Source organism: Balaenoptera acutorostrata, chromosome 15 (genome assembly GCF_949987535.1).
Source record: "Balaenoptera acutorostrata chromosome 15, mBalAcu1.1, whole genome shotgun sequence".
Lineage (NCBI taxonomy): Eukaryota > Metazoa > Chordata > Mammalia > Artiodactyla > Balaenopteridae > Balaenoptera > Balaenoptera acutorostrata.
The window spans coordinates 72,076,549-72,093,703 of NC_080078.1; the positions used below are offsets into that span (position 1 = coordinate 72,076,549).

Here is a 17,155-nt window from a genome sequence, read left to right on the forward strand (position 1 = left end):
ACATTACCTAGCCAGTCCTAAGAGGTTGGAATTGACTTCATCACAACCTATACAACTAAAACTGCTAAATATTGCTGACAGAGTTGCCCCTTTTTTTCAGTCTTAAATGGAGGTTAGCACCCTGTGGATGGGAATAGCTTTAACTGATTGTTTGAAAGCACTCCGGCCACTCAAATAAATTGCTCCTCAAATTCTGATTCTGCTTGGTTCCATCCATCTCCCGGATCTGTGTTTCCAGGTGGACCTTGTTTTACATATCAAATGCTCAGTGTAGGTCAAATTCTAATTCAGTCATGTTACAGACAGTAGGAAAGTGGCCATATAAGATCCTAGCGGTGCATCTCTTCTGGGTGCAAGTCAACTCCTTTATTCTAAGAATTTTTCGTGCATTTGGGATTTAGCATAATAGGCTTATTTAAGAGCAGTCATGGCCGGCTGATGCCAGCTGTTGTCATTATTGACACATCCCTTGGAAGGCATGCCCTTTTCAAGGCCTTCACTATCGGTGGGCTGAGAAGCCCTTTCTTCTTGGTCTCAGCTGCTCCCTCTTGTACCCAGGGGAGGCCTGGAGCATGAGTGTTGGACCCTAGCTTGTGGCCAGACTAGGACCGTGAGCTCTGGCTAGAGTTGGGGGTGGCACTTCTAAGAAGCCAGAGGTGGGTGCACTTCGTCAACTGGCTTAGGTGTCAGGCCACAATTAGGGTTAAAGACCTGGGATGTGGCTGAAGTTGGAGTCAGATCTGAAGGAGTGATCAGGAGCCAGCCTGTGGCTGAGGTTTAGGAGCGTCTGTTGGTCAGTCTGCACCCACGGTGAGGGGTCAACGTATGCTTAGAGCTATGCCTGGACTTGGCCAGAAATAAAACTTCGCCCACAGCCATGGACGTGGGCAAAGCTACGTGACCTCCAAATGGACTACACCTATTCCCTTGGCTTGCTTAGCACCCATTCAACCCTTGGCCACAGGGGAAAAGTCCTAGCTATTGCCTGATGTGAGTGGTGCTGGGATTACAATGATGATGTGGGTACAGCCAGGTGCTGGGCATGCAAGGTGATTAGGAGACCACCCTGCTGTCTGAGAACTCGCTATACAGTGGCGGAGACAAGTGTGCAAGCGGAACATCAAAGCTCCGTGTGAGGTCTGTACAGCGAAGGGAGTGTATGACTCTGCTTAGGCAAAACTAGACTACAAGCTTGCTTTCCGTATGGCATCGGTGGTGTGGGACACGTTGTGGACCACCCAGTGGCCATCTCCCTCCCTTCCCCACCCTGGCTCCCTGTGGTCCAGAAGAAGCCTGCCCCACGGATGAGGATGGAGAGGCCGAGTCAGCTCAGGGCCGACAGTGCCGGCTCCCTGCTTGCAGAACTTGTGTGTTGAGCCTGGAGCCCAGCGGGCTCAAAGTTGCTTAGCTGCGGGAGTGAGGAGCACCCAGGGCCTGCGCTGGGGATTAAGGATTTAGTCTGAAGAGCAGACGTGAGAGAGAACACACACGCTTTCGGAGGCCCAGCGGCAAAGTGATAGTCCCTTTAGACTTTCTCTGGCAGCCGCTGTGAGAGAGCAAATGGTCACACTGAATGGCTTGTTAATTCTTCCTGCGGAGTTCAGAGCAGTCCTGGGCAGCTGTGGAACAAGGGAAGCCTTCACAGGAGCAGTCAGTATAGAGGCAGCACAAAAGCCTACCAGGGATGGCCTGCAGGTCAAATGATGCCAGGACAATGGGAAACAGCCTGGTTGGCGAGGCAGAGGCCAAGGGCGGGGCATGACCAGCAGCAGATGCTAAAACTATTGAAATGCAGGAGGCAGATCACAGAGGGGAGGGTCAGGGCCACACAGGGGAGCCCCGCTGAGAGACAACTGCAGAGTCCAGCCAACTCGGAGACCCCACAGCGGGGGCAGGGGGGGCCAGAGGGATTCTCTGGGATGTTGGCTCTTGGTCTTGGCCGCCTTGAGGTCTGTTTGCTGTAAAGGCACGGCTCTGGAAGGTGGACCCCCGCCTGCTGCCTGCTGCTCAGGATTTCCAAGCGCATTTCCAAGTGTATTAGTTTCCTAGGGTTGTAATAAATTACCACAACCTGGGTGGCTTCAACAACAGAAATTTAGAGGCTGGAAGTTTGACATCAATGTGTCAGCAGGGCCATGCCCCCTCTGAGGCTGGGTATAATCTTTCCTCGCCGCTCCTAGCTGCTGGCATCTGCTGGCAACCCTTGGGCCTGTAGATGCATCACTCCAATCTCCGCCTCTGTCGTCACACAGGTTCTCCTTGTGTGTGTCTGTCTTCACCTGATGTTTTCCTTTTCTTGTAAGGACACCAGCCATACCGGATTTGGGTCCACCTTCATGACTTCATCTGAACTAATTATATCTGCAAAGACCTTCTTTCTAAATAAGATCACCTTCACAGGAACTGGGGGTTAGTTCTCCTTCAACACATCTTTTGTGAGGGGACACAATTCAACCCATAACCCCAGATTACGCTGAGTCATGATTCAAGCAGCCTGGGAAGGGGCTGCAAATGGGAGGGAGGTCTTAGCATTGCACTAAGTAAATTCAAACACGAATGGGGTCAAACGGAGAGCACACAGGAAGAGGGATGGGAGACTCCTGCTTGGTCATGGGCTGAGCGGAACAGGAGGCTTCTGGAAGGACAGTAGGTCCTGGCTTTATTTGTCTGAACAGCACAGCAAGATGTACCAGGGGCCAAGGTGTCCCTAAGGCTCTTACTCAGAAACATAATCCAATTCATTCCAACTGATTTCGGCCAAATTGATCCCCTAAGGGGTGACCATGGTACCTGCCACAAAGGGGCAGGAATGGGGAGGGTAAGAGAAGATTTGCCCAGCCGGGGCAGCTCTGCCCAGATCATACCTCTGGAATATGCAGCTTACAGCAAGTATCAGGGTGCCTGGAAAGGAGAGAAGGCTTGTGGGAGGGAGAGAGAGAGATCTATAGCAGGGATTAGTGAAAGCATGAGAGCAGGATGAGAGAGAACACGCAGCACAGAGTTCAGATTAGTGCAACGCAGCTGAGTGAGGGTAATAAACCCAGCAGTGGGAGCTGCATCGATTGTTGAGATTCCGGCCAAATCCACCGTGAACATGTTTTCTTTCTTCCAGCCTTTGCCCCTTGGCTTTTGAAAGCAGAAACACTGAATCACCGTGTTCTGTACTAAAAGCTGATCTACCCGCCTCCCCAAAGGATGGAGAGAAAAGCAGCTCTGCTATTATAGCAGATGATAGAGGGAAAAAGCTGAGGTCCGGAATGTTTGCAGGGTCGGTTCTCGCTCACACGGACATAGAGTCTGGGGACAGGTCTCTCTGTGATGCCCACGATTCCCGTCCCCAGCCTGACCTCTCCTGGGTCAGCACCGTGCGGGTCCAGGCTGGGTACTGGGCTCAGCAGGGCTGGACCAGTGGATTTGGGGGAATCCTATTCAAAGACTCCGGAGAATCAGTCTCTAGGAAGCTGGGCAGATGGGGCTGCATGGAGTTCAAATACGGGACTGAAAACCAGTGCTCAGCGACTCACAATAAACCTAACAAAACGGTAGATGGGGGGCTTGAAGCATCACAGGGTGGAGGCCGAAGGTGGGGCGGGGCGGTGTGTCATGCCTGGCACGCGCTCTACCAATGTTAACTACCTGCTCCTTTATTAGTCCACTCGTGCGTGGGGCCAGGTAGATGACCACCGTATATGTGCCGGGCAGAGGGAAAGAGGGGACAGAAACCAGACAGTGCCAAGACAAGCGCCTGTAATGAGAATGCGTGCCCTGTTGGAGAGGAGCCCCATGCAGGGCTGAGGGGGTGTCCTCAGTGCCCACTGGCCTGGCCAGTTGACCATCTTCTTTAGGTGCAGCCTGAGACAGTGGGGATCTGGGAAGGCTTTGCAGAGATCACGCTGTCTGAATTTGATTCCAGGGGGTGAGTAAGGCAGACCATGCAGGGAGATCATCCAGCAAAGGGAGCAGAGTGTGATAAGGCAGGTCCTATGTACATAACCAGTGTGAGTGTGGCACTGGGCACCAAGGAGGAAATAGAGGTGGGGAGATGGGGAAGGGTCGGCGACTAGAGAGCGAAGGGCTTTTGATTCAGGCTAATTGTCCCCGAGCACGAAGGGAGCCTTGGCAGCATCTTAGTCAGGATCAGACTCTTATCTCGGGCTGATCACTTGGCTTCTGTGGAGCGTACGTCGGAAAGGACCAGCGTGATGACAGGGAGACCACTTTGGAAGCTGTTACACTAACCTGATGAAGACTTTATGAATCTCAAACATGAGTCGCAGCAGTGAGCGAGAAGGGAGAGATGCAAGAGAGATTTCGGAGGCAATATCGGACAGATCTGATGAGTAACTGAATATTAAAGATGGGGAGAGAGAGGTCAAGGATGACGCTGGGTTTCTGAATCTGAATTTAATGGCAGTTTGGATAGCAGACTGGAGACTGATTTCTCCTTGGTCTAAGGAGAATATCCCAAGAGAGAAAAAGGTGTAGTGAGAGCCTCAGTCTCCTATATGCTCCTTGCTTGGATGCTTGCTTTATAGGAAGCATAGACATTCACATGCTACAGGAGAACACTCCACAGGGGATAGGGCACCCCAGCAAGATGCCTTCCTCTTCTGCATTGTCTTTTGAGTCCATTGGGAGAGTGGTAGCAGAAGCTGGCAGTCAGAATGATGTTCCAAGACCCTGGTGTCTGTCAGGCTGTGAACATCTGCTGTAAGACTATTGACAAAGGTGACACTCTGGTGCACTTGACTGAGTACTAGACTCCTTCCCTGCTCCATAAAGTCTGCCTGCAGCCACTTGAGCAGCCAAACGGAAAAACTGAGGAGGCTCTGCAGTGACCACCTGGCTCCTGATCATCACCTTCCTCCCTGACCTCCAGCTGTTCTTCAGGTATTCCGCCCCTATTCTGCAGGTGCAGCCCCGGACTGCGCTCTGGGACCAACTGAAGCCTCCATCAAGGGGAACCGGAGGATGCCCAGGTCTAAGGGACTTCAGCATTGTGCTGCCTCACTCTCCATCCTGCTCTTGCTTTGAGCCATCTCTGCAGCTGGGGTTGCTGCGCTGCTGTGTCCAGCCTCCCACCTTGTATGTCCCAATTCCCTAATGAGCCCTGGTTTGTAAATCCTGCTTGGCACTTTAGGTGCCTCAGGCCTGGGGCTCTGGTGGGTTCTTACCTCTCACCCCCATCCCCTGTGTTTCTTAGGCTGGGCCATAGTTCTGGCCCAGCCAACTGCCTGAATGTCACCATTAGCCAGATTCTCTGCTTCCCTCCTCTCTGGACCTCAGTTTCCTCACCTGTAAAATGGGTTTAGGATAATAATGACAGCACAAGTCTAAGCGCTTGAAGTTTATTTCTCACGTATTCCTCTCAACAACTAGCAATTATTAGTGTCCCCATTTTGCAGACAAGGAAATGGGGCAAACTGTGTAATCTATCTGAGGCTCAAAGTCCCACAGCTAGTATGTGATATAGTTTCTGAGGCACAGTCCTGGATCATGGTAGTTCTCGGTCCCAGGCGTGTAATGGGTGCTCACTAATATTGGCCATGGGTATAGAGCATAGCGGGTAAGATTACAGACTTTCCAGAGACCTAGGTTCAAATCCCGTTTCATCATTTCCGAGTTGTGTGATTTTCAGTCACCAGAGCCTCAGATTTCTTATCTATAAAATACAGTTTCCTTATCTATAAAATGAGAATGCTCATGGTACCCTACATGGTAGAGTTGTTGAGAAGTTTCAGTACATTAATAATATGAAACCCTCAGCACATTCCACGGGACGTAAGAAGGATGTAACACATATTTACTATGTTATTGTTCTTTTCATCATCATGTTGAACACCCCGGGTGCCACGGTCCCCCAGAGCTGCCACCTCTCTCCAGCCAGCCTGGCAGGCTGTGCTCCCACTGCCTGTCTTCCACCTCTCTCCGCCAAGCACAGCCCCATCATGGTGGGTGTACAGGTTTAAGTCTTTTCCAGAGAGCTTCATCTGGTCCTCCTGCCTCTAGCTCCTCTTCTCACACCATCCATCAACCCCTGCCAGAGGGCAGAACCTCCCTGGGAGGGTCGCTCACTCCCCAGGACGTCCAAGCCTGCCAGGGGCACCAGGCATCCTGCTGGGCCTTCCCTAAGGCTGCCCTGCTGCTTCCCCATCTGCTCTCAGCCACACAGCCTTGCCCCAAAGGCTCAAACTCTTTCTACCTGGATCCAAGATTTACAAGACATCTCTGGCAAAGTTGCTTTAGAGGCAGTTAGCTGCAAGGCAGCCCCAGAGAGCGTATTATGACCTGAATCCTGTCACTGTGGCAAGGCCCTGATTTAAAGAATTGCCAGGAAAATAACAATAGAGAGTTTTAACCTGAAGTGCAAAGGAGGGAATGATAGAGTGGAGTTGTACCTGGCACCCTCTCAAGCCAGGAGCCCTGCTGGAAATGCATCCACTTTGTCTGCTGACCCTGGTCATGACTGAGCCTGGCAGGGCAGGGACTCATCCTTACTACATCATAGATAAGGAAACCAAGGCTCAGAAAGGCTGAGTGATTTGCCAAAGTTCCCCAGTTTTAAGGAACAGAGTTTGGGCTCCACGTGAGGGCTTGTCCCAAAGCCCTCCTCCCCAGGGAGAATGGACAATGGGCACTCAGCATGGGCAAGGCAGTGACTATGGGCCAGCCTGCGGGTTCAGACCGGAGCAGGGCTGCCTGGCTGACTTTCGGTGCATGCATTCTAGCCTCCAGATTGGGTGCTGCCCGTCTCCTACTGGGCTCAGTCTCCCAGAGCGCCCCCTGGAGGCCTGGCCAAGCTACTGCAGGGGCTAGAAAAGCACTCTTTTCAGTGATGGTGGGTCTGGGGTCCACCTGGTCCTTCAGCTGAAATGTTAAATAACTAGTCATCTGTTCACTGCAGCTTCAAGTCATCCCACTACAGAAAAACACCCAACCCTGACCATAAGAGGTTTTACCTTGTTTTTTTCGATGGAAGCATCCCTGGCCTCTACCCACTACATGCCAGTAACACCTCATACCCAGCTGTGACAACCAAATACATTTCCAGATATTGTTGAATGTCGCCTGGGGGTGTGTCTAAATGGAATAAAAAGAACCGAACATTTACTGACCCTCTGCACTCTGCATCTACGCTTCTGTCTACCAACTAGGCTCACAGATGGTCAAGCCATTTTGTTGGGTTTTTTTAATTTTTAAAAATTGAAGTATAGTTGATTTACAATGTTGTGTTAGGTTCTGGTGTAGAGCAAAGTGATTCAGTTTTATATCAATATATATATTCCTTTTTCAGATTCTTTTCCATTATAGGTCATTTTATAAGATATTGAATATAGTTCCCTACGCTATATAGTAGGACCTTGTTGTTTATCTGTTTTATATACAGTAGTTTGTATCTGCTAATCCTAAATTCCGAATTACCTCTACATCTGCGCTGTCCAAGGTGATAGCCACTAAGCCACATGTGGTTACTGAGCACTTGAAATGTGTCTAGTGTGAAGGAGGAACTGAATTTTAAAATTTATCTCCACTAATTTAAATTTTAACACGGGAACACTGTCAAGTATATTTTGTTAAACACTATGTTTATCTTTTTAGGATTCTACTTCATTATTAACTGTTATGCTCTGTAGCATCTTAATTGCAAAGTGCTGTAAGTATAAAATTCACACCAGATTTCAAAGACTTAGTGCTAAAAAAAAATAATGCAACATATCTTTCATTAGTAATTTTAAAATATTGATTACATGTTAAAATGATAATACTTTGTAGACATTGGGTTAAATAAAATTTATTAAAATGAATTTCACCTGTTACTTTTTACTGTAATGTGACTCTAAAAAAATTTCAAAATACATACATGGCTGAGATTCTGTATCTACTGAACACAGTGCAACTCTGGAGGTTTTCAACAGGGGGTGCTTTTGCCCCCCAGGGGATATCTGACTGTGTCAGGAGATGCACTTGCTGTCCTAGTTGGGGAATCAAGTGCTCCTGGCATCTAGTGGGTTTAGGGATTTGCTAAACATCCTGCAATGCACAGGACAGCCTCCCACAACTAGGACTTATCTGTCCCCAAATGTCACTAGTGCTGAGGCTGCGAAACCCTACCCTAGAGCGTGAACTCCTTGAAGGAAAAGCCACTAAGTCAGAAAGACCTGAAGAACTAGTCGGAGTTATCACACACAGCTCTCACCGTTAACGATGGCCAGGGGTGTTGGTAACCTTGCTTCTCCTGATGAAGAGAATGAAGCCCACACTAGAGCAAAGACTTGCAAATAAGCGGCCGAGCTGATACTTGCACTCAGCCTCCGCTCACTCCGAAAGCCAGCCTGCCCCCTTGCTCCACAACCGGCTTCCACAGTCCTCTGAGTTGGTGCTGATGCGAAGAGGCTGCTTGTATTCACAGTCTAACGTCTCCGTTACTCAGACCCGGGTGGTTATTATTCACATCAGCCGTTACTGCTACCAGGGGATAAGCATTAACAAAAACGCCCTTGGAAAGGGACAGCCTGCTCAAAATACTCGCGGGCACCTCACCCATCAAATGAGGCTGAGAAAGGCGTGGAAGTAAATGCAACACCATGAAATAAACCTGTCAGAGAGGGAGCATTCAGATGCCTCAGAAGGCAAGAGGTAAAACAAATGTGCCTGATATGGGATTGACTCTGTTTAAAGAAAACATTACAGGACTGCGGACTTGAAGAGAGCCCGGAGAACAATGGCCCAGCAGGAAGGGAGCTGCTTGAACCCTCCGGAGAAGCGCTGTTTTCTTGGTACACTGGGTGGAGGGCATGTGGTAGGACCCACTCTCTTCTCACTGTCACCGTGCATCCGTCCGCAACTGCCACCTCCTTTGGGGTGAGAGCGAGGCTGGGGGCCTTTGATGGGATGGGGTAGGAGCCTGACATTTGATGAAGGCCGAGAGGGCAGGTACCTCTCTAGGGTCACCTAATGTAATCTTGAGTATGACTCTGCAGGAGGTGTGACGATTCATTTTGCAGGTGAAACAAAGGCTGTGCAACTTACTTGAGGTCATATAACTAGGGAGTGGCTGAGATGGCATTCCTAGGGCGTTGATGGTGACATGCTGGGCTAGGGGGCTTGACGGCAGGCACAAAGGAGGGGACAGAACTTGGCTGTCGTGAATGCTGTGAAGGCTCTGCTCAGATCTCCTTTCCTGGGCTGGTGCACTAATCTCCAGCTGCGGGGGGTTGCTGGCTGCTAAGAGCTCACAGACACCTCCTTCCCTGCAGAACTGCCATAAGGCAAAGTGAAGTCGCCTCGCCAGGACACGGGCAATGGCTGAACTGACACAGCGGCACAAATGCTGGCCCCCTTGCCTCAAAGTGGGGACACCCCTGTGACAGAGTCCACACTCCAGAGCTCCCGTGGGCTCAGCTGACACAGTCTCCACATCCTCCCTTGGCTTCTTCCCCGGCCCTATCCCATCTCCCTCACTTTCTTTCTTCTGAGAATACTCATCAGTGAATAATTTGCACAAGAATCCCCCTCTCAGGCTCTGTGTCTGGGAAACCCAGCCTAAGACAATCATGAGCAGTGAAGTTTCCGAGTTTGGGAAAGGGGGTGCACAGAAGTGGACCATGAGGTCCTGGATGGCTGGACTCATGTCATCCTTGCATGATGTATCCCCTCTCCCACCATGACAAACTGACCAGTCAGGGACTAGCAGAGAGGAGACCGCTGTCTGAGCAAGAACTTTGAGAGGGGTGCCAGTTAAAGATTTGAAATCTCTAAGAAACCTCCACTGACCAGGAGGGATCCCCCCAGTAGAGATCTCTACGTCAGCAGGGTCTCTGCTGTCTCTGGGGCTCCATGATGGGCGTCAGCCTCTGATGGGTTCTGCATCCCAATCTTTAAAGAACAGCGGAAGTTTATATGAAATGAGATTGAAACACAATGTGCTACAGGGAAGGGGCTGGTATTTGCTTCAAATAAATACCTACACTATTTATTTAGACTGGGTGCTCCCATAGCATCCTTTTTCATATTCATTATCTTGTTTCATCTCAGGATACAGCTGCGGAAGACTCTGCATGTGCAAAGTCTATAAGAAAACGGTGCTCCCTAAGAGGGAAGCATTATTACTCTTACTTAACAGAGAGGAGAAGTGGGGATCATCATACTGAAGTGACCTGTCCAAGACAAATGGCAGATGGTGGGGGGGGGGTCATAGCCAGATCTAAGCACAGAGAAGGTAGGTCAATTTTCCCCCGACCTCAGACCACAGCTCAGCTGTCACTTCCCCTGGGAATCATTCCCTGAGCTCCAGGTATGTTTGCCGGTTTATTTTGGACACCACACGTCTCTCCTTTGTAGCATGACTCAGAGATGCAGTTGTCCATTTATTTGTGTAGTTTTTTGGTTTTTTTGGACTAATGGCTCTTTCCCCTCCCCCAAAAGGTATAGGAATATGTTTTCCTTTGCTCATCACTATATACCTCAACGCTTAGAGCAGTGCCTGGCACATAGTAGGTACTTTGTATGCATTAGTAGAATGGGTGAATGGATGAATAGATGGATGGATGGATAGAGGGAGGGAGGGATGGAAGGATGGCGGGGGTAGAGGGATGGCTGGGTGGGTGGGTGGGTGGATGTGTGGGTGGGGTGGAGGGACTGCCAGTTCCTCTCTGGTGCACCTGGCCTGCAGGGACCACTGAGCACAGGCTGCTCTCACTCCCCTCCCCTCCCCCCCAGCCCAGGGCTCTGGTGATCACCTGTGGTGAGGAGGCAGAGTGGAGTCCCCGGGGTCACCTGGGCGCTGCCCATTGGTGCTGACCACAAGGAAGCCAGTCCCCAGGCAGCATGCAGAAGAGAAGGAGAGAAAGAAACACACATGAACACGTGCAGTACGGTGAACAAATCTGCAATTCTCGTGGCTCTGAAGAGCTCACACTAAACAGCAAAAGAACATCATGATCTAACAAAACAGGGCCTGAAATGGATTTTTTTTTAATGAAATAAGAATAAGAGTCACCATTTATCAAGCACCCAGGACATGCCGGGGACTCCGCCAGCTACCTCACGTACAATGTTTCTAAGACTCCGAACAACCCAGAAAGGTCAGTATTATGGTAAACGAGCCCATCGCCTTTCCACCCAGACACCTTCTCCCCGTCTTCCCTTTCTTAGTAAACGGCGCCACCATCCGCGTAGCCACGCCGCCTACGAGCCTGGGAGTCGTCCTTTACCTCTCCTTTCTACTGACCTCCCACTTCCGATCACTTGGCATGCCTTCTTAATTCTACTCCAGAAAAGGTTCTGAAGCTGCCCCCTTCTCTCCAATTTCATCTCCACTCCGTTCAAGCCATCCTCCTGTTTCGCTTGGGTTACTGAAGCAGCCCCTGCTGGTCCTCCCGCCTCCCGTCCTGTTCCCTTCAGTCCATTCTCCATCCTTCCGTCGAGACGCATCAGTGACCCTGCTGTGCTCCAGGTCAGCTTCAACCTCCTTAACCCAGTTCACAGACCGTCAGGGATGAGTTCCCTGCCTGCCCCTCCAGCCTCTCTCCACTCCCACCACCGCACCCTGTGCTCTGCCCCGAGCACAATAAACTCCTTTCCACCATCAACAGCGCCCCCCGGCCCACCTCCTTGTCGGTAGGCATTACCTAGGCTGGTCACTTGGTGTGGAAATACCCCCTTCCTGCCTCTTCACCTGGATGACGACTGTTCATCCTCCAGGTGTCGGTTCTGAGATCCTTCTCTCTGGGAGACTCACCATATACGGGCCAGATGCCCTTCCTCTGTCTTCCCCCAACACCCTGGTCTTCCCTTCTCCAAGCAATAACCTCACTGTATTTTAAGTGGCTGCCACCCCCGCAATTCTGAGTCTCCTTGAAATCAGTCACTGTCATTTACTCGTCATTTACTCGTGTCCTGCTGTGGCATTGTGCTGGAGCTGGCACAATAGGCACTCAGGGTATATCTGTTGAATAAATGAATGAAGGCAGGAAGGAAGGATGAATCAGAAAATTGATGTAACTTGCTCAAGGTCACAGAACTATGAACTGGTAGAGGCAGTATTCAGATCCTGGTTTGTACGACTTCAATGTTCTGTCCTTTTGAACCCACTACTTGCCTCTCGAAAGAAAGTGAATCAAAAAGCAGGAAAGGTGTCCTAGGCCCCGTCAAAGGCTGCATGTTTCTCTAGTGATTCATCAACAAAACTGTATAAAGTCCTTATACAAAATGGAGAGAGGGGTAGGACATCCCAGACCAACTGATAAACAGGAAATACATAATTTCAAAAATTCACACAAATGGCAAGCTTTACCAACAGCTGTGAAATACGTCAAACTGTAACCACCAGTCAACGGTAATCATAATACTCCTCCCTCAAAGGTATGGGGAACGTCACCATTTTCAAAGCACATTCTAAGTCCAACTTCACCATTTTCAAACCACGTTCTAGTTTTACAGAAAACTACCATAGCTGGTAGGCCAAATCCGGCCACCCACTGTTTTCTGTGTGCCCACCGGTGAAGAATGGTTTTTACACTTTTTAATGGCTGAGAAAAAAAAATAAAAAGAAGAGTAATATTTTGTGACACATGAAAATTATATAAATTTCAGATTTCGGTGTCCATAAATAAAGTTTTATTGGAACACAGCCATACTCGTTTTACATGCATTATGTACGGCTGCTTTTGTGCTACCATGACAAAGTTGAGAAGTAGTGGCAGAGACCATATGGCCTGAAAAACCGAAAGTCACTATCTGGTACTTCACAGAAAAGTTTGCCAACCCCTGTTCTAAGCGCACGTTTTTATTAAATTTGCCCCCAACACCTTTTGAGGTAGGCAAGACAAAGACTGTTGGCCTGGCATGCCAGAAAAAGAAATAGAAGGCTGAGAGAAGAGGTGACTCAAATTCCCATCTGGCCTCTTTCAGCAGCCTCCTACCTGTTCTCCCCTGCTCCAGCCTTATCCTTGCCTCAGTCTCCGTTCTCTGGTCCAGTTTCTGAGCTGTAATTAGGGTAGCCTTCATGACAAAGGCAGCCTGCTAAGCACCTCCAAGGGCTCGCACTGTCTCAGGACAATCACTGCTCCTCTATGTGCCATGGGGCTAATGCAGAGTCTTCAGTGTCCTGGCCTTGCTTACCACTCCAGCCTCACCTCTGACCCCCCCCCCCCAGCCTCCTGTGGTCACATTGGCATTCTAGCCATGGTTCAAAGGAACCCTGTCCCATTCAAGTTCAGTGGCCACCTCTCTTGCCTCCAGTGATCTGCATGTGCAAATTCCTCAGCTCAGAAGACCTCCCTGTCTTTTTTTTTTTTTTTTTTAATTTATTTGATTTATTTATTTTTTATTTTTGGTTGCGTCGGGTCTTCGTTGCTGCATGCGGGCTTCTCATTGCGGTGGCTTCTCTTGTTGCAGAGCACGGGCTCTAGGCTCACGGGCTCAGTACTTGTGACGCACAGGCTCAGTTGCTCCGTGGCATGTGGGATCTTCCCGGCCCAGGGCTCGAACTCACGTCGCCTGCATTGGCAGGCGGATTCTTAACCACTGCGCCACCAGGGAAGCCCAGACCTCCCTGTCTTACTCTCCGGCCTTGTTCCATATGATAATTGTCACTCTTCTTTCAAAACTTTGTCTCAGTGACCACATACCTGAGAAGGTACACCCTAAATTGACTTATGTTTCTCTTCTCTGTCCTTCCACACCATCCTGAATTTACCTTCATCATAGCCCTTATCATAGTGTATTGATATAATTACTCTTGGTTGGCTCTCCCACTACTTACTATTTGTTGAGTGCTTATTATTAGCCAGGCATTGCACTAAGCGCTTGATGTGCATTAGCTCATTAAATTCTTAATTAGCCCCGTGAAGTAAGTGGTGTTATTGTCATTGTTTCATAGGTGGGGAAACTGAGACACAGAGCAGTTAAGTACCTTTTCTAGCCTGGAGTCAAAGACTGTCTAAATCCAAAGACAAACTTCTTCACCTCTAGGAGACGAGGGACCACCTATCAATATTAAGTTGCACTCAAAACTAAATGAAATTCTAGTTTAGTATTTTTCATTTACTAGCTGTGTCACTTGGAAAATTACACACATTTTGGAGTTTCAATTTCTCTACCTATAAAATGGGGATAACAGTAAGTATCTCATGAAGTTCTTTCGAGGATTAAATGAAAAAGAGTTAAAGCCTTAGTTTGGTTGGGAGGCCCAGAGCAGCCTCCCCACCCTACAATTTATGGCTACAACTCTGTTTAGCAGGAATGCTCAGCTACGAGGGGTAGGAACAGAGGTGTATCTGGACAGGTGCTGGGAGGGGGAGAAGTCTTCCCAGTGGGTGGAGTAGGAGAAGTTAAGTGATGGATCATGGGTCCCAGCAGGACACAAAGGAAGCAGAAATAGGAAAAGGACTCATATATTTAGTGCTAGAGATAACTGGTGTTTACTGGTGCCTGGCCCATCTCTCCTTAAGGCATGTGGAAGAATTCTAGTCTCATCAAGGTCATGGAAGTGGAAGTCACATGAGTTATTTCCAAGTGAAGTATTTAAGATCCAGGTTACTACTTCCATACTTAATTCTCCCCTGCTATGGGGTCCTTTGAGGCCACTTATATTCTAGATGGCATAACAACAAAGAAACCTTTGTGGCATCGAACTACTGAGATTTAGGTATTAATTTGTTGTTGCAGCAAAGCCTAGCTTATCCTGACTAATCCAGCAGAACAAAAGATGGAAGTCCCTTGCTTTCTCCTCTGTCATCTGGTCTGCCTACAGTGTGGCTTTTTTACTGGTGGACTCATGATCCTTCTCTCTTCACAGCTTCCAGAGCTTGTTCATATGTATAGATGTCAGGCATTAACAAAAACATTGGGACCACGCAAAGAAGAAGGAGGTCTGAATACTGAGTGCCTCAGACTTGCTTTCTGGTTTTTTTTCCCTTCTAAAGCAATGAAGGTTGAATGCAAAGAGATGCTGATAGGCTAAAGATGGCCCTGGATCAGATAACCTTGAAGACAAATTAATTTCTTGATTTATTAGCTTCAGTACATTGTGGAAGTAAAGCTGAGGGCTCCTTGAGGTACCTCACCTTCTGCTCCAGATCCCAGGACTTAGCTTGAATACTGCTGAAGACAGGCCAAAGACCCATCATCACACCCTAAAGGTTCTATTATCAGCTGTTACTGGAAAAGAGGGATGGGAAGGGGTTAACAAATAGGAGACAGAGGACCCTGGCAGTGGCTCATAGAATCTCACCCAGTCTCTGGTACTGACAAGATTCAAAATGGTGCCACAGCAATGCCATGAGCTTTGGCGTTAGATCTGAGCGACAATTCCGAGGGACCTTAAGCTCTTTATTTAACCCATCTGAGCTTACACTGCTTCATTTCTTAAGTAAGGGTAACAATGATGACCACTATTTATTTAGTGCATAATACATGCCAGGCTTTACTTCTATCATTGCACTGTAGACTCATGTGAACACACAGCCCTATGACTTGCACACAATAGGTGGTTAATTTTTGCTAACACTCCCAACACTACATTGAAATCCCATCAGAGAAAGCTCCAATGGAGCTTTATGCTTTTTATTTCTATCCCTTGGCTCCAGCCTACCCACGTTTTCTCCCTTTCCTTGACCCCTGATTTTAAAAGGCCTACTATTCCCTTCATAAGATGCAATGACTTTGGGATATCAGATCTGAGCTAAAGTCAACTTGGGCGTCTCAGGTCTTAAGTAGATAATTCTCATTTCTAGTTTAGAGGGATGAAATAGGGCTCCCCAGGGATATGCTTGAAGGACAAGTATTGGTCTTGGCTTTTGTTTTCTGGACTCTGTTGTACCAGCTTTGTCAGTGGGGTGTGGAGAAGGTGTGCACGTGTGTTTGTTACGGGGTGGTGGCCGGAGAAAATCTAGAGAATAGAGAGTAGGGCGAGGACAGAGAAGACTAGAGAGATGTTCCAGCTATTGTAGCAAGAAAAATGTTAAAGGGTTGCGATATTTAAAGGTCTTCTTTAGGTTCTTTTACAGTATACTCATGATATAATCCTCTTATTCCATCTTGTCACATAACCTTCAAGGAAATCCACAGTACTGCATTGGCATCTTAGGGTCTAGAAGATGCTGGTTGAGAGCAAAGAGGACCAAGGGACAAAGAGACTGTGTTACACTCAAGTAATTCTGAGAACCCCAAGCATGGAAAATTCATCTCGTGGGGCTTGGCTAGAGAGGAGTAGCACTCCCCTGCCCTAACCCCAAAACACACGCCTGGGCTTTCTCCTCTGAAAGTCTGGTAGGACTTCTAAGGACTGAACAATAACCAAGAGTTTTCCAACAGACTCGCTCACTATAGCCTAGCCTCTCACAAGTGATCCTTCATTATAGCCCCTACTTCCAGCTGCCATAGCTAGATTTGAGCACCCTGTGATTCTGGATCCCTCCTGAAATTGCTGGGCAGATGATGAGAAGGGGAAAAGTGCCATAGTGAAAGGTTAGCAAGTTCATGAGCAAAATCTTATACTCAGTCAATGCAAATATATTATTGCTGTGTAGGAGCTCATCTAGACACAATGGCCTGTAGATGAAGAGGATAAATACTAAGAGCCAAGGCCAGCGTCATTCCTGTCCCCTCTCAGTTTCTGCACTTTGAATCTAGCCTGAGTCCATGTGATAAATGCCTGGTTTGTACAACTGTATGAGAAGCGACTACGGTCCAGGCTTTGGCTTTCTTCCTTGGGGAAGAGCAGAGAGAGGACGTGTGCTTAGTAGACCTGGGTCTCCAGGTCTCATATAAGACAAGACCCAGAAGAAGGAAGAAAGGACGTGCAAGCTGTATCACCTGTGATGTTCTTGACCTTTTATGTGCATTATCCCAAATTAACAGGGGAAAGAACTAATGATCTTCGGCCTAAAAGTGATGGGATGGACTCCTAGAGGTTGTGACTTGTTCACGGTTACACAGCTAAATTCTGGATGTGGGATTTGAAACCAGGTGTCTCTGATTTCCCATCATTCCAGGCAATCTCTCGAGGAAGCTTTATACAAGACAGAATCTTCCATATAGAACTGGATCAATGGGAGCAGGGAGGGCAGGCAGTGGGTATTTCCTATCTGATAGCAGACAATTCCTGCATCTTGCTTGGCTTCTCACATAACCTGTGGCAGGTTATTCTTGT

General features: G+C 48.5%; 1 protein-coding gene across 2 annotated transcripts in view; it reads right to left on the bottom strand.

Moving 5' to 3' along the window:
• The window catches only part of PTPRT (protein tyrosine phosphatase receptor type T), an 803,133-nt gene that overhangs the window by 177,787 nt on the left and 608,191 nt on the right, over positions 1–17,155 (bottom strand). For both annotated transcript variants that reach the window (XM_057529518.1, XM_057529519.1), the window contains exon 13: positions 10,740–10,796. In XM_057529518.1, the coding sequence (XP_057385501.1) occupies positions 10,740–10,796 (57 nt within the window). The remainder of the gene's footprint in view (positions 1–10,739; positions 10,797–17,155) is intronic.